The 26334-nt window shown below is 41.6% G+C and overlaps 1 protein-coding gene across 1 annotated transcript in view; it reads right to left on the bottom strand.

Annotated features, from left to right (window-relative positions):
• The window catches only part of MYO3A (myosin IIIA), a 210841-nt gene that overhangs the window by 131957 nt on the left and 52550 nt on the right, over nt 1–26334 (bottom strand). Inside the window, exons 10-16 of the mRNA XM_088457809.1 lie at nt 23685–23801; nt 21750–21854; nt 20581–20664; nt 12343–12545; nt 10080–10178; nt 9865–9979; nt 8127–8253 (exon numbers count right to left, since the gene is read on the bottom strand). Coding sequence (XP_088313935.1) covers nt 8127–8253; nt 9865–9979; nt 10080–10178; nt 12343–12545; nt 20581–20664; nt 21750–21854; nt 23685–23801 — 850 coding nt within the window. The remainder of the gene's footprint in view (nt 1–8126; nt 8254–9864; nt 9980–10079; nt 10179–12342; nt 12546–20580; nt 20665–21749; nt 21855–23684; nt 23802–26334) is intronic.

Raw genomic sequence — 26334 nt, 5'->3', positions numbered from 1 at the left:
GCACAGCGCAGCACAGCACGGCACAACACAACACTGCACTACACTACACTACACAGCCCAGCCAGCCCTAAGTCCCACCCTCCCTCTTCACTGTCCACAGCCGAGTGAGAAAATGGCGCCAACGTGGGTACCTTATATAGAATTCAAAACCCGCGAGACCCGGAAGGCGGGATGATGACGTTTTGCCTCGATTTCAGATCCGTCATGCGGGAAAAGTCGCGCCTGACACGGATCGGCCTCGGATCGGGGGGGCTCGGGGGGTTCGGATTTTAGAAATGCGAACCCGCTCACCCCTAGTGGTTACTGCTCATTGGCATGTACTGTATATACATTTTGTTGGTAAATAGCCACCAATGGGGTTAGGGTTAGATAATAGAGGCGTCACTCAATACCTGCAGTGCTCCATTCACTGGATTCTTTATGAATCTCACAATCTATTGCCAAATCACACTCTGTTTATTTAGAGGCCGATTTTGCTCCTCTACCATGAAATGTTCATAATGAAGGATAATTGCATGGGGAAGATTAATCAGTTCCTTAGCTGGTTTCCAACAGGCTAAATGGGAAGAGAAGAATTGGCCTTTGATAAATTGGATTCATTGAGACATAGCAGACATGAAAGATCTCCGTATTCACTGTTTGCACCTCCACCTAAAATTATTTTTTCATTACCCACTAGTTGGAGCATGTGCTGTGTTTGCTAAGCTTTTCTGAACATGGAAGGGCTGGAATAAGGTTCTGCACCTGGGTCATTATTAATTTACAGCAGAGGACTGAGGGCTACAACACAGAGAGATGAGTGCGGATTTCTTCAGTTTTGCACCTTAAGTAGAATCTCTGTGGCTTTCACTAAACATCACTTACTTATATTGGTAGAGGAATCAGTACTAGTCACGATTAGCAAGTATCATCCAGCTCATGATGATTGCTGCATCTCATAGAATCAAGTCTTTATTGGACACAAACAGCATTCACTATCATGACCATTAGTAAAATACTGCCTCTTTGTCAGTGATAGTAAGCATCTGTTTGGACACTGTTGTTTCTGTCCATAGACTGTTTTTCTCTGGACACTGTTGTTTGTTTCCTAGGCAGTATTGTAGGGTCTCACTGGACCTCTTATAAGTTTCTGTTATGTACTGTTGTTGGCTCAACATTGTGGTTGGCCCCCTCTGGTCACTGTCGTTGGCTCACTCTGGTCACTGTTCTTGGCTCCCTCCAACCAATGTTATTGTCTCCCTCCAGTCACTGTTCTTGACTCCGTCCAGTCACTGTTGCACTATTGTTGTCTTCCTCTGGTCACTGTTGTTTGCTCCCTTTGATCACTTTTGTTATTTCTCTCTGGTCACTGTTCTTGGCTCCTTCTAGTTACTGTTCTTGGCTCCATCTGGTCACTGTTATGGGTACTCTCTGGTCACTGTTGTTAGCTGCCTCTGGTCACTGCTGTTTGCTCCTTTCAGTTACTGTTGTCTCTGGTCACTGTTCTTGGCTCCTTCTATTCACTGTTCTTGCCTCTTTCTGCCCACTTTTTTCACTTTTTATTTATATTCACTTTTGTTGTTTCCCTCTGGTCATTTATGTTGTGTCCCACTAGTCACTGTTTTGGGTTCTTTTTGGTCACTTTTATTTGCTCCCTCTGATCTCTGTTCTTGGCTCCATCTGGTCACTGTTATGGGTTCTCTCTGGTCACTGTTGTTGGCTCACTCTGGTCACTGCTGTTCCCCTCTGCTCACAGTTAATGTCTTCCTATTGTCACTTTTGTTGTCTCCCTCTGGTCATTTTTGTTGTCTCCATCTGGTCACTGTTGTGGGTTTTTTCTGATCACAGTTGTTTTCTCCCTCTGATCACTGTTTTAACTCCCTCTGGTCACTGTTGTGGGTTCTCTCTGGTCACTGTTGATAGCTTCCCCTGGTCACTGTTGTTGGCTCCTTCTGGTCACTGTTGTTGGCTACGGCTGATCACTGTTGTCTCTGGGTCACTGTTCTTGGTTCCCCATGGTCACTGTTCTTGGCTTCTTATGGCCACTGTTGTCTCTGGCCATTGTTGTTGGCTCCTTCTGGTCACTGTTGTTGATTCCCTCTGGTAACTGTTGTTGGCTCCCTCTGGTCACTGTTTTTGGCTCATTCTGTTCACTGTTCTTGGCCCCTCTCATCACTGTTGTTTGCTCCCTCTGATCACTGTTCTTAGCTCACTCTGGTCACTGTTATGGGTTCTCTCTGCTCACTGTTGTTTGCTCCTTCCAGTCACTGTTGGCTTTGGTCAATGTTTTAAGCTCTTCATGGTCACTGTTCTTGGCTTTTTATGGTCACTGTTGTCTCTGGCCATTGGTGTTGGCTCCCTCTGGTCACTGTTGTTGGCTCCTTCTGGTCACTGTTGTTGGCTCCTTCTGGTCACTGTTCTTGGCCCCTCTCATCACTGTTGTTGGCTTCTTCTGGTCACTGTTGTGGGTTCTTTGTGGTTACTGTTGTTTTCTTCCTATGATCACTTTTCTTAGCTCATTCTGGTCATTGTTATGGGTTCTCTCTGGCCACTGTTGTTGGCTTCCTCTGGTCACTGTTGTTTGCTCTTTCCAGTCACTGTTGTCTCTGATTAATGTTATTAGCTCTTCCTGGTCACTGTTCTTGGCTTTTTATGGTCACTGTTGTATCTGGCCATTGTTGTTGGCTCCCTCTGGTCACTGTTGTTGGCTCCTTCTGGTCACTGTTCTTGGCTTCTTCTGGTCACTGCTCTTGGCTCCCTCTCATCACTGTTGTTTGCTTCTTCTGGTCACTGTTGGAGGTTCTTTTTGGTCACTGTTGTTTGCTCCCTCTGATCACTGTGCTTAGCTAACTCTGGCCCTGATTCAGAGCCGATGCTCTGACAGAGTGCTCGCTCTGAATCAGGGCCGTCCCTCTTACTTTTTGGCGCAGCCTCCTGGCCGCTCGCATAGCTGTGGGTGACCACCCACAGCTATAGCAAGCGGCCAAAATGATGGTCACGATGGTCAAGACCATCGCGACCATCAGGCTTGCGGCGAGACCCTTGTGGTAGGGTCTTGTTGCCGCAAGCCCTGGAGTGCTTTTGGCTCTATCAGAACCAAAAGCACTCCCACTGACATCACTAGTGATGTCAGTGGGGCCAGCCCCAGACGGTAGGCATTCCCATGGGAATGCCTCCATCTGGGCAGCCACACCCCCGGCACACCCACCAAAGGGGGCGTGCTGTCAATCACCATTGACAGCACACCCCCTTTGGTGCGAGACCCATGATGACGGCATGGCCATCGTTATTCGGGTCTCGCGCATGCGCACAATGGAGCCACCTCCATCATACGCACTTGGGCAGCATCGACCCACTTGCGAGCACTCAGCGCTCGTGAGCGGGTCTGAATCAGGCCCTCTGGCCCTGATTCAGAGCCGGACACTCTGACAGAGCGCTCTCTCTGAATCAGGGCCATCCTTCCTGATTTTAGAGTGGCCTACTGACCACTCGTATAGCTGTGGGTGACCACCCACAGCTATAGCGAGTGGCCAAAAAGATGGTCGTGATGGTCAAGACGATCACGACCATAGGGCTTGCGACAAGACCCTTGTGGTAGGGTCTCATCTGCCACAAGCCCTGGAGTGCTTTTGGCTCTATCAGAGCCAAAAGCACTCCCACTGACATCACTTGTGATGTCAGTGGGGCTGGCCCCAGATGGTAGGTGTTCCCATGGGAACACCTCCATCTGGCCAGCCATGCCCCCGGCATGCCCACCAAAGGGGGCATGCTGTCACTCACCATCGACAGCACGCCCCCTTTGTAGCGAGACCCATAGTGACGGCTTGCCCATCGCTATCCGGGTCTCGCACATGCGCACGACGGAGCCGGGTCTGTTGTGCGCACTGGCCCAACATCGACCCGCTTGCGAGCACTCAGCGCTCACGAGCGGGTCTGAATCAGGCCCTCTGGTCACTGTTATGGGTTCTCTCTGGCCACTGTTGTTGGTATCCTCTGGTCACTGTTGTTTGCTCCTTCCAGTCACTGTTGTCTCTGGTCACTGTTCTTGGCTCTCCCTGGTCACTGTTGTTGTCTCCTTCTGGTCAATGTTCTTGGCTCCTTCTGGTCACTGTTGTCTTTGGTCACTGTACTTGGCTCCCACTGGTCACTGTTCTTGGCTCTCCCTGGTCAAGTTTCTTGACTCCTCCTGGTCACTGTTGTTAGCTCCTTCTGGTCACTGTTGTAGGCTCTCTCTGGTCACTGTTCTTGGCTCTCTCTGGTAACTTGTTGGCTCCTTCTGGTCACTCTTGTCTTTGGTCACTGTTCTTGGCTCCTTCAAGCCATTTTTGTTGGTTCCCCCTAGTAACTGTTGTTGGCTCCTTCTGGCCACCTTTTTTTCACTCTTTATTATGTTTTCACCTTTGTTGTCTCCCTCTGGTCACTTTTGTTGTCTCCCTTTGGTCACTGCTGTGGGTTCTTTCTGGTCACTGTTATTTGCTTCTTCTGATCACTGTTCTTAGCTCCATCCGGTCACTGTTATGTGTTCTCTCTGGTCACTGTTGTTGGCTCCTTCTGATCACTGTTGTCACTGGTCACTGTTCTTTGCTCCCCCTGGTCACTTTTCTTGGCTTCTTCTGGTCACTGTTCTTGACTCCTTGTGGCCATTTTTGCTGGCTCAATCTGGTCAGTTGTTGGGTCCTTCTGGTCACTATTCTTGGCACCTTATGGCCACTGTTCTTGGCTTCGTCTGATCACTTGTTGGGTGTTTCTGGTCTCTGTTGTTGGCTCCTTCTGGTCACCGTTGTCTCTGGTCACTGTACTTGTCTCACTCTGGCCACTGTTCTTGGGTCCCTCTGGCCACTGTTCTTGGCTTCCTCTGGTCACTGTTGTTGGCCTTCTCTGGTCACTGTTCTTGGTTCCCTCTGGTAACTGTTGTTGGCTCCTCTGGTAATAGTTGTCTCCACAACTTAACAATGGTGAAATTCAGAAAGTCTTTGAACTCTGAATAGACTACTTTAAGTTGCAGTTTTGAGGTTGAGTAGCAGTAAGAAAACCATTGCTAAGATGGCAATAAAAGAAAAGAGGTTTTCCTGGTCCACGAAGCACCACCAGCTGATTATTGAAGACTAGAAAAAGGCAATATGGACAGATTCATTAAAATTTTAAATCTTTAGTTCCTCTTGCAGGGTTTTTGTATGCAATGGAATAAGCAAAAGGATGGTTTCTAAGAGTATGACACCAATCGTCAAGCGTGGAGGAGGAAGCATGAGAATCTTGGATTCAGAGTGACTGGTACCCTGAACCAAAAGGGCCACCACAGCATTTTGCAGCATAATGCAATACACTTTAGTCTTTGCTTAGTTGATCAAGGGTTCCTCCTACAGCAAGATAATGATCCAAAACTATGTCAGAACTACCTTTGAGGAAAAGAAACATAATGCAAGCTTCAAATCATGAAATGGACAGTACAATACATATGTGGTACATTGATTCCCATTGTATAACAATAATTATGAATCAATATCCAACAATAACATCAGTATCTACCAATATCCCTGTAAATATGTATAAACAGATTTCTTCTATCATGTCAGTGTTCATTAGGAATAATGTACCCACACTTATCACTACCAATTATTGCAGATATTACAGATATTAGAAGCCACCTCTGGTTTCTATATCCTGTAAGATAGTGCTTTATTCCTAGTTAAAGTTTACTATCTGACAGGAGGTAATATCAATAGTATTGGGAATCCCCCAAATTCATTTAATATATTAATAAGCAATATAAATATTTCATTACTTTATTTTAAATATAGCCTTCATTAAGGGTATTTATAAATAACTATATAACTTATGTAGACAGGACCAAATACTCTGCAAGTGGGGCCAACACAAATGTAGGCAGGGTTAGCCCTAGCCACAATATAGAAATTATCCACATGACCACCAAACAGAGAGTATCCACATGACTGCCATACAAGAAAAAGAGCATCCACATAACTGTCAAACAGTACAGAGAGTATCCCAGTAACCACCATACAGTACAGAGTCCACATGACAACCATATAGTAGAGACAGCATTCCAGTAACTGCCATACAGCAGCCCTATGACTACCATACAACATCCCAATGATCACCTTACAGCACAGATAGCATCCTAGTAACCACCATACAGCACAGACATCTTTCTCAGTCACCATCATACAATAAAGACATGATTTGTTTAATCAGAATGTAGGATGGCTATTCATGTACAATAAATATATGGAAGACTGTCAATCTTTTGCAAAAATTATTCATAAAATTATCTTTTCTTATCTTTACTGTGTGTACTATATTCTACGTTAAGAAGATATATATTAACTTTAGTCTAAAGCACTAGCAATCATTTAGCATAAGCATACCTCATCTTTTGACTGACATCTTCTAATGGGTAAGTAGTCACGTGACCGGCGGCCGCAAGGCCACCAGTCACAATCCCAATGGCAGAATGCCGGCTAAGGATTTATAACAGGCACCGAGATACCGACACCTGTCATAATCCCGACACCAGAATCCAGGACAACGTGGGTCTGAACGAGGTGAGTACAGGGCGCCCGTCCTGTTAGCCGCAGGAGGGGGGGTTAGGTTTTAGGGAGACTTAGGGGGGACTTAGGGTTAGGCACCCCCCCGGGAGAGTTGGGGTTAGGCTAGGGGGGGTTAGGGTTAGGCAACCTCAGGGGGAGGTTAGGGCTAGGCACCCCCCGGGAGGGTTAGGTTTAGGGTGCGGGGAGGGGGGTTAAGTTTAGGCACCCCTGGGGGGGAGGTTGGGGTTAGGCACTAGGGGGAGGTTAGGGTTAGGCACCACTAAAGGAGGGTTAGGGTTAGGGGTGGGAGGGTTAGGGGGGAGGGTTAGGGTACTTACCTCACACTGTCGAGATTTCTATCTGTCAGGCCCACGATGCCGGGATTTGAACCGGCGGCTAAACACCCACCGGCATTACGATTCCATTCCCTTCTAATGTATTGTATTTGTATTCCAAAGTGTCTATTTACTAGTGAATTGTGCAATTTATAAGCATCCATCATTCAGTTGAAGCAAACACACATAACTGGAAAAATATAGGTGCTTTAGTATTTTCATTTATCTAAATAGAGTGTCACCTTTTTACATTGAATGCTGACACTACAACAGGTGTTGCTCTTCTATGAAGACCCGCAAAGGAGGTTGACAAGTTGGCATGTCTGTAGTCACCCTGGGAAACTTGGGTAAGAAGTGTCTGTAAAGTGTGCGCACCAGACGGTGGAGTGGGAGGAGAGACGGATAAGCTCTATACTGATCCGGGATGCTCATGGTAATGTCCACTGTAGGGGCCAGCCACCAGAAAAAATGTATATACTGTATATACAGATGTGTCCTCTTTCATCCTTGCTGATTGCAGTACAAATATGCGCACGCATCGTGCCATGCGATTACCCACAGCAGCATTAACTTCACGTGAAAGCATGCTGTCCCTGTCACAATATATACATTAGTTATATATATATATATATATATATATATATATATAGTAAACACTGCAGCAAACAACCCCTTGCCCCTGATCCATCTGCCCATTGGCAAAGCTCCATGTAAAGCCTAGGGCCATCCCAGCTCCTAAAGACCACAATTAAACTTATAGCTTAATTGACTTTCAATTAAATTAATCCTAGGGTGTGTAGAAGAAAATTTAGACTTGTTTGTCTGCTGATTGATCAGTCTGCTGATGTGAAAGAATAATCATTCTCTGTAAAGCGCTCCATAATGTTACCTACAATAGTAATTATAATAAAGATATAATTACTATTATTATCCTTTATATATATGGCGACACAAGGGATTCACCGTGCCTCACAAAGTACATGAACAGAATGAACAAGACAATAAAAAAGTGACTGATAGTCTCAAACATTGCAGGACATGGTTTATAAACATTGCTGCATCAGGGGCCATAATACTCAGGTAAGCAGCAGGGCAGCAGAAACCAAGGGTTCGGTGCCATTGTAGGCAGTATGGACTGTTGTATAATTTATGATATTATAAGTAATGGAAGGATAAGCACATGAGGGAAGAGGGTCCTGCTCGTCAATATAAAAATTCTCATTAAACCAAATATAATCTAAGTGGAGAAAATAGATGGACTTACAGTTCTCAAGTACTAATGGATTGGAGATATTGCTTTTGTCTATCTGATGTTCTGATGCCACTGAAGTGAAGTCAATGTCCCCAACATTCAGAATAGCAGCGAGTATGCTGTACACGCTTCCAAGTTCCTGAAAGCAATCATTATCCTTAGCACTTGTTTTCAATATAGTGTTAATATTATACACAAGACAACATTAAGATATGTGACATCATAGGGCCTCTTTATCACTGGCCGTAGTGAGGTCACCTGAGTATTATTCCTTACTGTCACATATCGCAGAAATAAGATAATAAGAAATGATAATTTCTGGGGGGGGGGGGGAGTTATTTACCAACATTATTTTGCGAAGACAGTGGCTCATATACACCCAGTGCTGGACAATAGAAAACAGTAACATTATACTGTAGCTTATCCTATAACTTAACTGCAGCTTACCTACTGCACTTACACAGCCATTATGCCGGACATGTGCAAGTATAGGCTGCCGGGGAGAGAGCCAAAGATCCCTCTATAACAAAGCATTTCCAAGACTGTATTACAATGGCTCTATCAGGGGGGTCAAAGAGCTTGGGAAATTGGTGCAGGCCACAGTCCTATAGACATGGAATGAAGTGTTTCTTAGCTGAAGGCTATTCTCCCATGATTTAAGGGGATATAAGTTATGCTATAAGTTTCATAAATAGGCCCCTATACTGTATGTCATACTGCACATCTGGATAACTTGCCCCTTAGGCAGGTCCGGCCTGACATATACTCAAACTATTGTAGCGCATATAGCACCAGCCACTGGAGGGCACCGCAAGTAAGACAAATGCCCTCTGCATGGGGGGTAGTGTGTGACCCAGGCGGCTGCTTACCAACTGAAGCAGGATAGATCTGGCCCTCCCTTTAGCAGCCAGTCAGTGTGCAGCTAGCGTTTATCAAGTACATTGTAAATAAAATTATAGCTAGAAGCTGATTGGTTGACATGAGCAATTTCTTCAGCTGTCCTATTTAGAAGGTTTGATACAGTACATCTGCCCCATCCTTTCAAATAAATTATACACCAGAAAATTTGTAATAGCACCTCATGCAGCTATCCCCCTTTTAAGTATCTCAGGTTCTACTCCCCTTTACAGCAGCTGTCTGACAGTGAGTGCAACAATACTGTCTCATGGATTTCTCAATGCTTCTCCATCTAAGGTTTATCTATCTATATCCATGTTGCATATACAGTGTGGCATAACCCAATTCAAAATTCATCTGCCAAGTCCCTGCACAGCTTTCTACTGCGCCTTAATCCAGTAAGCATCCAGGCAGTATAAGCCTTTCCTATGCTAATAACTATATAGTTTAGAGCCATTTGCAAATATGGACTCTTTACTCTTTAGGTCACCTTCCAAAGAAAGGGGCCAGTTGTTCTTTAAGTTTATGACATGGAATATCTTCCATAGTCTGATGGTGTTTCTGTCCCAGATGCGTACTAGCCTTTCATTATTAAAAACGTTTTTCAACATAGATAACAATAGTAACATAAGCAAGTAACATGAAGGCACTGACCGACATAAATCAATAAACACATAATTAATAATGTAATGTATTATAATTTTTCATTATGTTTGATATTTTATATCAAATTAAAAATATATACATCTTGATAGTTTCAAGGATAAAATTGTTTTATAGAACACATTATTATTCTGTTGGCTACCAACTCTGGCAAGTCAGATAAGAAAAGAGACATGTTATTATCACTCACCTCCATTGTAAAACCTATTACCTTGAAACACTGTTCAATTAAGTCAAACTGAGTTTTATAGGACGTGTTAGTCATAAAGTCTTGCACCATTTTAATATGCTCATTTTGCAGGTATCTGAAATTTGAAAGATAAATGATTAGCACTTAAATGAGAATGGAAAAGTAAATTTTCGCCATCATATGCTAACATCTTTCAGTTTAATCCAATGTATTACCTGGGAGGCTTGTTTTCCGGCAATTTATAATGTACAAGTTTTTTCTTTTCAGACAATCCGGCATAAATATAATAGAAAATGTGGAAATTTTTCTCTCCTCTATAAGAATAAACAAGGAAATAATTGAATTGTTACTGTTATCATTCAATTATTAGAATATGTGATTCTTTGAATGCCTTATTAATAATAATAATAATAATAATTATTATTATTATTATTATTATTATTATTATTTTTACCACTGTTATTATTATTTACCTTGAGAATAGTTCAGGTTTTTGTGCTATACAGTAAGAATTTGTGGATTTGTTTATAGGCTTCTGCCTGTATAGTATGCATACCAATATTGGTTTATATGCCCATGAGCCCAAAGCAACCTATTTTAAATTTGTATTGAATGTATAAATATAATTAATAGATGATCAAAGCTAAATAATGATAGGTGGCACAAATGCACATTGTTAACTATTAATCGAACATGTGCTATTGATTTGATTTATTTTGTAGTTAGTTCAATGGGGATAATTTACAAACCACAAAATTATTTTGGCACAAATGCCAACTTATTGTGCTATTTATCTACAATTGCAAAATTGCACCTATCTTCAAATTTAAGCATATAATTTAGTGTGTCACCATGGAGTAACTGTGTGGAGCAAAATTTTGTGTTCTGAATGTGCAAAATTTCTGTTCTGAATGTGCGCTAGATTAATGCAATTAAATGCACAAAATATAATGAAATGCATATTTTTTAATACCACAAAATGGACTGATGTTTTTTAGAGATGTGCGGGTCTGGTTCTCAGAGAACAGACAACCACCGAATTTAGAGGTTCTCAGTCAAACCGATTCTGAGTTCTGAATCACTTTGGGGTACTGAGGCTCACTGAGTCCTGGTTTGGATCTTCCCACGGTTCGGAACCCTGATTTAAAAACCAAACTCAGGTTTTGGATTGCTTGCTAACAGATCAGAATTACTTAATTTTAGCTGTTTATATATATATTTATATATATATATTTATTTTATTTTTTTTAAATACAGATCTAAAACCAAAACACGTGAGGGTGGTTTTGCAAAACAAAGACCAAAACACGAAGGTGAATCCGATCCAAAACCAAAACCAAAACATCCTAGAAGGTGGTGATTTGGCATCAATCATTATGTTCAGTTTACCACATTTTGTGCCACATACTGTAGGTGTTTTTATTGTAGAAAAGTGAGGACATTGTTCAATGTCCAACTCTGGTTTGGAGTTTTACAGGCAATGATTACATGATAAATACTAATATCTAAAAAATCTTACTGAGCTACGTATGGACTGTTAACACTGATAAGGGATCACCTTAGGGTTACATGTCCCTTAGAGCCATATGTGATCTCTGGGCAGATGCATTCCAGTGTTTTATTGTCAGAGGCTTTATGGACAGGCATCACCTGCCTATGTAACTTCATTGCCTGTTTTAACACAGTAGATAAATCATGTTCTGAATATATTATATTCTTTAACAATTGACATTGTCAACATTTAATTGTCATAAGCTAATATACATATAATCTCCTTTTTTCATTCAGTGAATCACAGAATTATTTTACATAAAAATTATATATATTTTTTTCAAATTATTTTATTTCAAATGTGCATATTTTTATTTTTGGCTTAGAATAACCATTGGTTTGCTGTAACATAATGGAAGCACTGTTTTTTTCAAACTGCCACCTGTTGATCCCTCAGGCACCCACCCCCTACATCCATGATGCCACTTCACATTCCCTCCCGCCCTCTCTGCTCTACAGATGACTAAAGCTTTGACCCACAACTGACATCCACCATCTAGACTGCGCCCATGCCGCTCAACTCTAGGGAACACACTGGCTCAAACTCCAAATCAGACACTCCCCAGACTAAATTTAAAAGCTCTGTAAACACCCTTTTGTTCATTAAAGTACATCAGTATCTCCCCTTATTCCACTCTCGCTGGCCTAGTCTGCCCTTGCCCACATTACAGGCATAATTTAATTAAGCAAAACAAGAGCAAAAAAATAAACTTAGAGATAACAGATCAGCCAAGTAAGCTAAGACACCTATGAAGCGAAATAATGTATGACTTCTTCAATTAGTTCAAGTGTATTTTGAATAGCTGCAAAGCTACCTGGCAGGCATGTAGCATGTGTAAACTGTGTCTGGATTTGCATGGTTGATACCACTGGACGTGGTATACTTTAGGTAAATAAACTGGTGTACAGATTATTTTGGGCACTTACATAGCCTGATGGACAACTCTGGATTTTTCCAAGAGATATTCAGATATCTGGGCTGCTACTACTGTTCCATTCTTTGTGAATTTCATTTCTAAGTATTTCCCAAAGCGACTTGAGTTTTCATTAATGAACGTGCAAGCATTCCCAAATGCTTCCACAAGGTTATTCACTTGCAAAATCTTCTCTTGTAATGTTCTGTTGTTTGCCTGGGAAGTCAAAAGCAGTCAGAATGCAAATGTCAAGTTCTATATACTGTCACGCCACTTTGACAATTTACTAAAAGGTTAAAAGTCCAAAGCCAATGCACATTTTCAAAATCTATAATATGCCTACTTCAGTGGTGTCACTGGGGTCGGTGACAGCCAGTGCAGCAAGTAGATCCCCTTCTCTGTAAAAGGGTGTGTGGTCTCACAGCAAGGGGTGTGGCATTGTGGCACACCCCCATTTCATCACTCTGTGGGTGTGCCCAGCACTCCATATGATGCCGGTATGCCACCAGAGAGTCTCCCCAACCTGCTGGCTCTCTGTCACAGAGGAGGAGCCGACATTTTGGTGTCACTCCCTTGGATGGTGACACCATGTGCAGTCCTCTCCCCCTAGTAATGCCACTGGCCTATTTACTCTATGTGGCAGACTAAAACATTGCAACACATTGTTGGACCCACCCAATAACATCCCCAATAGTTGTCTGCGCTGGAGCTTTGCTCATAATAATCAAAATGACCAAAGTAATGTACATGTTGGTAAAAGTTAACCATTAAACAATAGATTCTCTACCAGAGTATAGAGTGGAAAAATACTCTTTTTTGTGGGCACTCTTATAAAGTTTGGTAAATTGTAGTATGTTAAAACATATCTTTTAATAGTTTTTGTTTAAAATAAGTAGCAGCATGGGTCAAAAAATCGATGTCTTTAAAAAGGCAAAAAAGAATACATAACTCATATCGAACTATAAAAAATTGATAGGAATAATGATGCACATAGGCATTTCTTGGAATTGTACTTATCAGAGACTGAGAGTGTTACTTACCTATAATTTTAAGCTAAATTATAGCTAGGTAGTGCCTTGGGCGGAAAATATATGAATTTGTATAACAGTGTCACAAATAATTAGTTTTGCCTTGTATTGTCATATACATATTAAAATGAGTCCATATGTAAGACCAATCTCTCTAATTTATTGGTTATTGACATCCGTAAAGAACTGAACCTTTATGTTAAAAGGATGTCAATAACCAATAAATTAGGAACATTGGTCTTACATATGGACTCATTTTATTATTTATATGACAATACAACGTAAAGCTAAGTAACAGTGCCCCCAACAGAGAGTCTTCTTCTACTCTACACTCTGGTAGAGAATCCTCTGCTTTATGACAATTAATTATGTGAAACTGGGGAGCACTACCAACACAAACAATTAAAACAAGACCTCTTTTGATCTCTAATAATGCATAAGCTACTGCTGGTTATAAATAATATTACTACTGTATATGCTAGGATTCTCTATTCCTGTGTGGAAATCCCCGTGTCAAACCTTTAATAGTTAACCATTACCAGAGAGTACTGCCTAGCAACACATATGGATTACCCATTAAAGTATTATCTTTCTTTATTTTACCTAAAGTACTGTTAGTTGGAGCCTATTTTATGTAGCTAAATTTAACAAAAGATGTTGGGACTGTCTTTATTAATGTGTCACAGTTCTACTGTAAATAATATATTTATTTAAATTTTTAGATAAGAACATAAAGATAGAAAAAAATAATATCATATGAGAACACATAGGATATGTACCTAAATAAACAAATATCTAGTAATGGGGTCTATACATCAGGCAGATATCGGGGCAACTCCCCATTCTGCCGTTGCCAAAAATGATCGGAAATGGCGAGTCAGGAATTTTAACATTCTGTATGTTGTAGATTCCCTGACAGATTGCCGATCATCGGTGTCCAACGATCTGTGTTTTTGATCACTGATTGGTGAATCAGATCGGCATTGGCAGAGCTGGGAATCAGCATGTAGATGTATGGCCCACATTATACAGGGTCAAGGAAAAATGCTTTGAGTTTTCTATACAGAAAGTGAAAAGGAGATAAGGAGAGGTTGGGAGGGGCACAGGGACAGCACAAGGAAATTAATATGAATAGTTGTGAAGTGTTTAATGAATAGATTAATGGGTGCATTGCAGTTTCTACACTCATGATTAAATTGTTTACATCTCTAACTTTGTCCCCCAGTAAGCTATTATTTTTCCTTTCGCAAAAAAACTAAATATGGAAACACCTTTGGATAATCTTATTTTCTAATTGATAGTTTGATCTGCTTTTGAAAGATCGATTATTTTACTTGATTTTACATTGATTGGAATTGAGGATTTCTCTTTTAGCAGGTCTTAGAAAAGCATTCCCATCTCTGCAATAACACAACCAGCTAGATTCCCCACAGCGTCATTTGTGGACCTTTGTTTTTGTGTTCTGGAAAGTAACCAGTAACTTAATATGACATTTCAGTCAGGGTAAGGAACTGGTTAGGGTACAGCATAGGAGTTAATGCAGCATTAGGTGATTTATTTTCTTCCCAAGTGTTTCATTTCTCCATATGCTTACAGGCAAATTATGAAGACCTCTCTGCATTAGAGATGCAGAGTTAGGTTTTCCTGAAAACTGAACACACCCGGGGTTCTGAGTCAAATAGAGTCCTGGCTCGGACCATTTTTGGGGTTCCGGGTAAAACCAAGTCCCAGCTTGGGTCTGCTGTAAGTTTGGAATTGGAATTTAAAAATTGAATCCAAAACCAAATCTGGATCCAACCCAAACACTTGAGGGTGGTTTTGCCAAATCCAAAACCATAACATTTGAGGGTAGTTTTGCCCAAACCAGAACACGAGAGTACGCGCACATCTCTAGTCTGCATGCAGTCAAAGAACATATCCAACTTTTTTTCTTGTTTGACGGTCCACTCTGAATTTGTGAACTAGCTCATTGTATTCAAAATCTGGTAGATCTCATACTTTGCTGAATGACTACACTCATGTATACATATTCTCCTTTCAATAATTATTACAATATTAAGTAGTATACAAAATTAATAAGTAGCCAACTACTTCATAAAATTACCTTGTACATATCTTTCACAATGCTAAAACCACTTTTCATAATAGTTAAACTATTTTTTTTATAATTACAACAAATACACCTTTGCTGATGACTTGTACAACCACTTCTGATTGCGTTCTAGTTTTGAGACCAGCAGGGGCATAACTAGACCTTTGTGGGTCCTACAGCAAAATTTAGAAAGGGCCCCCAGCATTCTACCTCTGGGAGATCCGTGCTAAATGCATCTGGATGTCAATGACACAGATGCACGCACAGACCAGGGAAATCCATGCTACATGCATCTGTATCATTGGCACAGAAGCATGGATGGGATCAGTGAGACCCATCTGTGCTGCTGTGGTTAAAAAAAAAGATTCCTATGTAAAAAAAAAAAATGGCCTGACCCACCCCAAAGAGCAACCAGCCCCGGGCTTTAAGTGACCCAGTGCTGGTTGTGCAAGATACAGGGGACAAACAACATAGGGATACCCTGTATTTAAGCACAACCAGCACTGGGCTAGTCAGAACTAGTTGCCAAAATACGGGGGACAAATGACGTAGGTGTCCCCTTTAGTTTGCGCAACCAGCACTGGGCTCTGATCCGGTCCTGGTTCTGGAAATACAGGGGGAAAAGATGAGTAGGGTCCCCCTGTATTATGTAAAATCCAAGGGAAAAAGGGTTTTGTGCTATGTCGCTTTTCCACTGCATTTTGCCCAACCAGCACTGGGTCACTAAAAGCCTGGGGCTGGTTGCTCTTTTTTGGGGGGGTGGGGGGAGCCATTTTTTCTTTACACAGGAATCTTTTTTTTAACCACAGCGTCACAGACGGATCTCACTGATCCCGTCCGTGCTTTTGTGTCAAAGAGACAGATACATGTAGAATGGATCTCCCTGGTCCGTGCGTGCATCAGTGTCATTGAAATACACAGCAACACAGACAGTTCTCACTGATCCCATCCATGCTTCTGTGTCAATGACACAAATGCATGTAGCGCGGATCTCCCTGGTCAGTGCTAAATGCATCTGCATCGTGCACACACACGGAACAATGTCATTCATATCGTGAAAGATACTGTAGGTCAATATCTTCCTGCAGGTTTAGTTGATTAGCGACGACAATGTACGACAGCAGGGGCATGCATCGGCATCGTTATCATGCCCACACACAGCACTTTTTACACGATTGGTCACAGGGCCATTGAGAGCCTGGCCCGGATAATGGAGGGGGCGGGGCCTAATCACGGGAGGCGTGGCCACACCCCCTTGGAAAAAAAGAAACAAGCATAGCTTTTTCAGCGCCGCGTAGCGGCGCTGCATGCCGGGGAGGAGGGTGCTGTAAGGCCCCCAGCCCGGTGCTAAGCAGGGGGGGCGCGAACCATGTGATCACTCCCCCCCACAGCCATTGGAGACTGCTCCGACTGCTCCGGCTGCTGCAGTCTCCCGAAACTATTCAATACACCGCACTGTTTGGGCGCACTAAGGTTTTCTTCTCACACCCCCCTGGGGATGCAAAGAGAAATCCGATCAAAGTGTCGGGTGCGTGGCTGTTTTTCTGTATAGCGCGGCGCTAACAGTTACCGCACCTTAACACCCTTGTTAAGGCGTGATGACCACGATAACCGGCATTCTCCAACCACAAAGTGCACTGAATTTAATAGCTCCGGGAGCTCGCTCCCAACGTTATTCAATTTGCGTTGAATTGAATCGCCCCCCATGTTAGGTTAAAAAAAAACATCAACAAATGAAATCATCACATTTTTCCATTGTTACTTCAACAAAACATAGGAACATTCATATGACCACTCCTGGTAAAGAGAGGTAAAAAAGCTAAAATTAGATTTCCTAATTGTTTTTGAAAAATAGTTTTATTACTTTTTTTTTTAGAAAATCGCCCAAATTATTAAAAGTCACAAAATTACGTAGCCAGAATTACCTAAACTACAAAGCAGCAACATTTCAAAATTTTAAAAGAGTCAATTCACCACCCTCTGTAAACCTAGGGGTAAATTTACTAAAGTGAGAGTTTTTAGAAGTGAGTTTTAGAAGTGATGTTGCCCATAGTAACCAATCAGATTCTACTTAACATTTAACTAGCACCTCCTAGAAGATAATAGCTAGAATCTTATTGGATGCTATGGGCAACATCACTTTTAAAACTCACTTCTAAAAACTCTCACTTTAGTAAATTTAACCCCTAGTGTTAATCCAACTCTGCTGCGTTTCACTCCTCCTCCAACAGACGTCCCAGCAGGGCAGGCAGCACAGCAGCAGTAGTTTGACTGTTGCAGACAGTGCTGCGTTACTGGGTGAAGAAGCAGCTTTGCCCCGTAGCAACCGCATTCCCTGCACCAACGGTAGTTACACCTATGGAGACCAGTATAATTCAAATCTTTAACTGTACTTCACTTTCCACCGAACTGAGCAAATATCATTGCTCTCCCTTAAAGCGCTTTGGAAAACAAACAATTTATTTCACTAAAGTTAAATAAGGCTGTTTTGCAATGGAAATTCCCATAGCATCTTTTAGGTAAATTTCAGACATGAAAAAAACTTTGTTTATGTTGATTTTTAGCAAATGATTCTGTTTTAACGTACCCCAAAGGAAAAACTATTTAAACATTGATTTCATAGCGTTGCATGAATTATAGTTTATAATAACTACAGTATTGTTTGATCATCTTTTATTAACAAATATAGAAAAGATTAAAATAGTGCAACTATAAAAATGTAACAATTGTCTTAAAAATGAATAAGACTAATGCTTGTTATGCGGGACTGTAACACAAAGGGTCATTTACAACAGTCAAACGACAGAAAAAAAGGAGATTTAGATATATTACATTATTTCAAGTTAATTTGCATCATGCCCTTGTTTTTGTGCACTAAGGGCCCAGTGATGTGCGGGCAGGTGAGGCAGGTTAGCAGAGCCTTTCCTGTCATACTTAGGTATACTCCAGAGTTTTCACTATAAAAATGATAAGAAAAATGTAAAGAAAATATTATAAATGTCTTCTTTGTATTATTCTAATCATTTTTATAGTCAAAACACTGGAGTAAAAGTGTATGGCAGGTGAGGCACTGCCTCCCCTGTCTACCTTTTGCACACATCCCAGATCAAAACACACCAAGTTGCCAGCACTATATACTGCTGCACCTTTGTATAATGCCCACATGAACCCTCAAGTTCATATATGTATGTGTGTAAATATGGGTCTGATACTAGCCAGTGCCTCCCCAGGCATTTATCTCAGCCCACGGCACTGTAAGGGCCTGATAAAGAGTTGAATGTAAGTGGAACTGCAGGCTGCACATTGCATAGTAGAATTGGTCTTGGCCACTTAGGTACAAAACATCTCTAGTCATCAAGGGGTTAATCACAATGTGACGATGACAAACAAACAATAAAAGGTGCTAAAAGTTCAAAAAAGGAAAAATGTGTTATAAATTATAATGCGATGCTCTGAAGCAGCAGAGTGCAGGACAGCCCCAAACCAGCCCAGCTGAGCCACCTCTATTGTTTGTTTGTTATATATGTAACATTTTCACACATCTAATTTTCACCTCACTTCTAACATATGCAGCAGCTGCTCCTATCTATCTTACACTCTTTTACACTTCACCTTTCTCTCTAGACTGATGCCCTGGGGTGGCTCAGATTGGCTGGTATGATGGTGTCCTGCTCTCTGGACTTTAACCCCAGTATGTCTGGGACCTACCCTAAGAGGTAACCTGGATGTGGTGGGTAGACCCATAACCTTGGACATGGACATGCACATGTGTATGAACATGGCAAGGAAGCAAAAATAAATGAGCTCCATGGTCTGCACCATGTGTTTATCTGTCAGCGATCAGGAATTTCTAGATACAGTATATAGGCCCGTATTCAATTTGGAGTGAAAAGCCTAAATCGGTGAAAAGTTTCGCCGATGACGTCATTTCGCCAGGCGGAAAAGTATCGCCGTATTCAATTTGAAAGACTTTCCGCCTAGGCGGAAAGTGAATGCAATGTAATAGGCGAAAAAGATTCGCCTATGAATAGCAGGCGGAAAAGAGTGCAGAATTGGGGTTTTGGGGTGCAACATTGCGGGAACCCCAGTGCAGCCTTCAGACAGTCCCCCAAAGGTAAACTGCGTCAAAATGTAAAAAAAACCCCTTTAGAACACCCCCAAAAAAATCACTTTTATTTTGGGGGCGAAAAATAAAATAAAATTGGGGAACAAATTAATAAACTAGCAAACTAGACTCAAGGGGGGGTCCCCAAGTATGCCCCAGGTTTTTTTCCATTGCAGGTGCTTGCGGCAGGTGGATTTTTCAAGTTTTTTTATACTTAACTTTAGCAACTTTATAATTCTTCAGCAAGCCAAATCGGGGTGTATCATAGTGAACCCCCATGTCAGAGCATCTTTTGCGGGGTGTCAGGCTGATTTCCACAAATCTGACATGACTTTCCGCTGGTTTCAGTTTCGCCGGGTCCCGTTTTCGCGTACTTTCAAATTGAATACGGGGATACGCGGGCATGAGCATGATACTTTTCCGCCTGCAAAACAGGCGAAGTAGGCAAAAAGTCCGGGAGGCGGAAAAGTATCGCGGCTCCGCTCAAATTGAATACAGCTCATAGTATGCTACACAACTATTACACACAACCAGTGCTCTGGACCAGCCCCTGAACCACCCTCGGTCATGTGTCGCCATGATACACATCATCATGATACATGAAGAGGGGGCCTGGATCTGGAGGCTGAGTGCAGAGCACATCCTAAGGAAGTGATGAGTGGCTCTCTAGGCTGAAGGGTGCCCTACCAGTCACCTTGAAAGCCAAACACAGGCACCCCCTCAGCCTTTATCCCCGAGCAGCGGAAGGGTTCATATCCATACCTATTGGCCTGCTATTAGTTATACCTGACTAAAAAACAATATATTGGCAGATTACAATCCACCCCCACTGAGACTCACAATCATGTAAATTGTTTGCTCACTACTTGATTTTGCCAATAGGAAGGACTGAACTGAAGCGCATAATAAAGTATAATTCTTCCATTATGTTAAGTATGTATCCAACTTTGCATCACATATGATATTACTATTGCTGTGTTATACGCGAAGCCGCCTATATTGTATTGTGCACAAAGTAAGTGTTACCTTTCCAAGAACAGTGAGTTGCTGGACCAGAAGATGAGCACCCTCTGTCTTCCCTGCACCACTCTCACCAGAAATAACTATGCACTAAAATTGAAAGAACCAATATTAGTATGAATTGTTTATATTTATATTTTATATTTTCAATCCTGAGAGGCAAAGTTAAGCTGAGTACACACGTAAAGATTTTCTGTCCAACCAGCCAACTAGTTGATTGGTTGGAATGAAAATCAGGTAACGTATGGGGGTAACTGATGATCAGCAATTTGCTCCTAAATGCCAGAAAACAGATAAAAATGGTCGTCAGACAAATTTGTTAAATGTTTGATCTAAACAATTTGTTCAAACAACAGTTTTTGTCAATTTTCCGGCATTTGAAAGCAAATTGCTGATTGTCATTTGCTTTCATACCTTACCAGATTTTCACTCCAACCAATCAAAACCAAAAGGTAAAAATGTGCTCAGGATGCTTCATTGAAAGCAAAAACTTGCGGCTCTACTGTCTATTGTTTTGTCATTCCACAATGATCAGAGCATCTACTGTATATTATTAATTTGTGCTTTGTGTCAAATCCAAAGCCAATGAAAACACACAAATCTGTCAGTATTATTTAATCCATTTACCTAAAAGCTAATGCAATGTGGTTAGTAAATTAAAGAGCATCTAAATATGGAAAATGTAATCTGTGTAAGCTGTTTGATGGTGATTTGGTTATTAGAGATTGGGAAGCTTAATATAAAAGTAAAAAGTAGTAGTATAAACTAGAGATGTATGGGTCCGGTTCTCAGAGAACCAACAATAACCGAATATAGGGGTTCCTTGTCGAACCGAGTCCGAGTTCATAATCACTTTGGGGTACCACGTTGAACCGAGTCCCGATTCGCATCTTTTCGCGGTTCAGAACTTGGATTTAAAAAACAAATTCGGGTTTTGGATTGCATGCTAACAGATCAAAATTAAGTAATTTAAAAAAAAAATAATATACAGAACCAAAACCAAAAAACATGTTAGGGTGATTTGGCAAAACCAAAACACGAAGATGAATCCGTATTCAAAACCAAAACACGGGGGACGGCACATCTCTAATTATAATAAGTAATATCCCAAATGGGTATTTAAACAGACCTGCTCGAAGATGTGCTAGATATACTCTTACCAAACCTGATCTTACCTGATCTGAATTGTAAGTCACCATAGACTGATAAGCTATATCAGCAACAGCAAAGATGTGTGGCGGGTTCGATGCCCTCTTTGCACCAATGTATGTTTGCGAATGCTGTAAAAACAGAACTGGTATTATCTTACCTTACTGTATGCTGCTTACAAATATAAAAAGAAGACAATAAAGGGGATTGACAATTGAACCAACGTGATTTTTTTATAACCTAAAATTAAAGTGCAGCATTATGCGATATATAGGTTTGCCATATTATCCCTTTAATCTGGGACTCTCATGAATTACACAGATTCTGTGGCTGGCTAAATTCAATCCTGGATTTCACCTGGTTTTAATCAGCCACAGAACCTGTGTAAATCATAAGTGTCCCGGATATTATGGCAAGTTCAGCTATATAGCTTACTACTGTAGCTGAAGTACCAGGCATTACCTGGGTTTAAATCTTCAAGTTAGCAAGTTTTATTATGTGATGTAGTCCAAATCCATCCAGTGGAATGCCCAAAACAGGCTCCATGGGTCAAATTTCTACCCAAGGCACTCTGCCGTGATTTCCGACAGGGACCCCAACCACTCCATTAGGCATCTCAGATCCGTTGCCACCCCTCTGTTAAGTTTTCATCCAAATCCATCCAACTGGAAGGCCCAGAACAGGCTACCCGGGTCAAAGTTCTGCCCAGCGTATACCAAATGGAAGTCCGACCGGACCCTCAACCCCATAGTATGTCTTCTGGCATCCAATGTTATAAGCTCTGGGAAGTTTTGGTCCAAATTATGTGATGTCGTCCAAATCCATCCAGTAGAAGACACAGAACAGGGTTCCTGGGTCATAGTTCTGCCCGCCGCACTCTGCCGTGAGGTCCAACCTGGACTCCAACCACTCCATTAGTCATCCCAGACCAATTGCCATACATCTGTGAAGTTTTCATCCATATCTAGCCAGTGGAAGACCCAGAACAGGCTCCCCAGGTCAAAGTTCTGGCCAGTGTCCCCGGGTCAAAGTTCTATCCAGCGTACACCAACAGGAGGTCTGACCGGGAACTCAATCCCCTAGTATGTCTTCTGGGATCCAATGTTACCACTCATTTTCAAGTTTTTGTCCAAATCCATGCATTGGAAGGCTCAGAACAGGCTCCCCAGGTTAAAGTTCTGCCCAGTGTATACCAATGGGAGGTCTGACCGGGACCCTAACTCCCCTAAAACCTAGCCAGGATCTATCTTGACCACCTTGTGTTGGTTTCATCCCAAATGGTGCAGGGGTGTCTGAATGCATAACTGGACATACAAACACACATATCAATGAATTTCATATATAAGATACCAGTGATTCCCAAATCAACTCATAATGGCACCTTAAAGGTGGGTACACATCAGATGACCCACGATGCAACAGACGACCCAGCCAACCAACGATGCGATGGACAACATTTGTGGTCCGTACACACCACACATTCTGGTGAATGACCACACAATATGTTGTTCACCAGCTGCATCAAAATGCGTGGGTTCGTTCATCACATTGACAGATTGACAAGAATGTACTGTGGATCTGTCGATGCGATGAACGACACTGCGTGAGCTGACACAGTGGGTACACATTTGCTGATGTCAACAATATGTCGGCCTGATCCGCGACATATTGTCTAATGTGTACCCTGCTTAACAGTGCATGTTTTCCCAGGCATCAATCACAAATTAAATATTTAGATCCACCTGTAGAGCTTTTAAGATGTGTCAGTAACTAATGAAAACACCTGTGCTTCAGCAAGGCGGTATGGAAAATTCGCACTGTTGGGCTCCATGAGTACTGAATTTAGGAAACACTGGTTTAGACTCTACAGTATAATAAAATATAGTCATTCTCATGTAGCAATGGAAGGAAAACTCAGACGAGAGCCCCCTGCTGTATGACAACATGGAACACAATCGAACCTGTGATGTATAGAGATCCAAACTTCGAAAAGGGTTTACTGCAACAAGAATGTCTCCCACGTAGGTATATATCTGATCCCTGTTGTAGCGTTTTTGGAGCTGGTCCGTTACAGAATTCTACGAGAGAAAATAAATAATAAGATAACTGTCAACTATAATATTTTAAAACAATTTACAATACAAGAGTAGCTTTGTCATATACAGTATATTCTATGAAGTAATTTGTTATTTTAACCCCACAACCCTAATTTCTGAGGGAACAATTTCTTCTTCTTGTTTTGGGGTTATTTACTGTAGATTATAGTTCTGTGTGCCCTAATAATAGTTGAAATAAAGAGTATCTTAATTCCTCCAGCCAATGTAAAATGTGAATGCAACATCATCTAAGCACTAATAAATAGGTCAATTTGAGCTGTTAAAGGAAACAGTGGCATCACTAGGGTTGGTGTCACCCAGTGCACCACTGCGGACTCCTCGTGCACATTGAAGGCAATCGGGGGTGCGGCCTCATGTCTGACATGCCACGCCCCCTGTTGTATGACATTTTGGGGGGGTGACTGCATGTCACTCTCATGGTCTCGTAAAGCTGGGGGCTTGCCCAGCGATCTGGGAGCTGCTGGGCAGCCCAATCCTCTCCAGGGCCCTGGCCTAGTGTGAGTGATGCGCGTATGCATGCGTCATCTATCACCGCTACTCGGTGACACCATCTGAGGAGGTGACAGCAGTTGTGGTCCGCTCCCCCCTAGTGATACCACTGGAAGGAAATGAGTGCTTATTTTATTTGTTGAACAACATGTGCTTGCTGAACAGAGCAAAACTCCTTAATTTTACCTTAGGTACATCTGGAAGTACATGAAGTTCTGTGTGCCGGGTAAGTGTAACTATACAGGCATACATGCAAGAGTTTAAACACAACATAAGTCTCCAGCCTCATGTAAGATACACTTAAATAATGGGGCTGGTATATAAAATCTTGTATATAAGAGGGTAAGTTGCTCATTTATAGTAACCAATCAGCTTCTAGCTGTCTTTTTTCCAGAACTGCCTGTAAAAGCTGTTAGAAGCGGATTGGTTGGTATGGCTAATTTCTCCAGTTTATCTCTCTACAAGATTTGATAAATCTCCCCCAGCATATTTAGGTTTTATCCAATAATGATACTCAGTTTAGCCTTATTTATGAAGTAAATTAATCATGAGAGTAAGAGAGCATCAGGACTGTTTGTATTATGTGTCCATTGTTTGTGTGTGTGTACAGTACGTGTGTTTGTGTGTGTGCGTGTACGAGTGTGTGCGCGCAAATTATTCAAGAAAATAGTTGGACAATTATTTTAGGTTACAAGCTATAATTTGCATTTCATAAAACTTATGGCACTATACAGTTTTGTTAATGTATAACAGGAAACATTAGTGTTTCTCTCTAGCAGTGAAGTGTTTTATATTCTCAAATACAAAAAATATCATATTGCAGTTTGTGTAGAATACTATTATTTATGTCATTTCACATTCCAGCAATATGTATCACAAGCTTCATAGCAACATTATAGCACTCTGTTAGCTTAATTTACAATAACCGACTAACGTTACATTCCGTTGCAGAACTGAACACGCATGTATCATTTTCATATAAAACTGTTATACAGGTAAACAACTAAATTTGCTAAATTAAGAAAGCAAATTCTGGTAATGCAAAACAAGGAATATTGGCCCTCATTCAGAGCCGTTCGCTATTTGTGGTCGCTCGTTTAAAAACAAGGGGTGGCTATTCAAATGATCCGTACACACATTGTAGTCTGTTCACACCTCTAAGTCTGAACGAACGAGCAAAACATACGCTCGTTTATTTGTTAAAAACGCCCCCTGGCCGCTCGCATCCTACGTCATGTCCGCTATTTATTAGATTAATCGAGTACATCGACCAGCGTATGAACTGCTCGCTATTCTTGTGGTTGGTGTTTGCTACCACAAATTTGCGAGCAGTTCTGGCTATAAAATAACCCAGTGACGTGGTCACTGACGCTGCTGTTTTAAATATGCACACCCATAAAACGCCCGTTTTGACCTTTAAGCACGCCTGCGTTCGGATCTCCACTCCCCATTTTCAAGCACCTTCCCCTGTTACCACCCACATACGCCTCATTCTGTCACTCAAAATAGCAGGCACTCGCTATATTGCGTACCAACGATTTTCGGCCGCACTGACTGGTTCGCGCATGCGTACTAAAAACCGTACGCATGCGCAGATGTGCAAACATCGCTCGGAACGAGCGTACTGCCGCTAACGAGCGGCTCTGAATGAGGGCCATTATTTCTTATGCTGGGCATACACTCTACAATTATCTGTCAGATATCTGTCAAATCTGTCTGGTGGGAAGGAAAATCTGGTTCGTTTTCTAGTGTTTGGGAGCAAATTTCTATTGTCATTAGCTCCCATACATTACCAGGTTTTCATTCCAACCAGCCAGATTGGACAGATATCTGACAGATAATTGTATAGTGTATTTCCAGCATAAGAACTGATTAATATATAGATAATCTGTTTTTTAACATAACTGTATTTTACATATTTTTCAATATTTTATAAGCTTTCATATCAATCTATCGCATATCTTGGATCTAACTCATAACTATCTATCTTAGGGGTAGCTAACCC

The sequence above is a fragment of the Taudactylus pleione genome, unplaced genomic scaffold (genome assembly GCF_031769625.1).
Source record: "Taudactylus pleione unplaced genomic scaffold, aTauple2 ptg000788l, whole genome shotgun sequence".
Lineage (NCBI taxonomy): Eukaryota > Metazoa > Chordata > Amphibia > Anura > Myobatrachidae > Taudactylus > Taudactylus pleione.
Note: the sequence above shows the minus strand (reverse complement) of the source record. Positions and strands in the feature narration are given on the sequence as shown.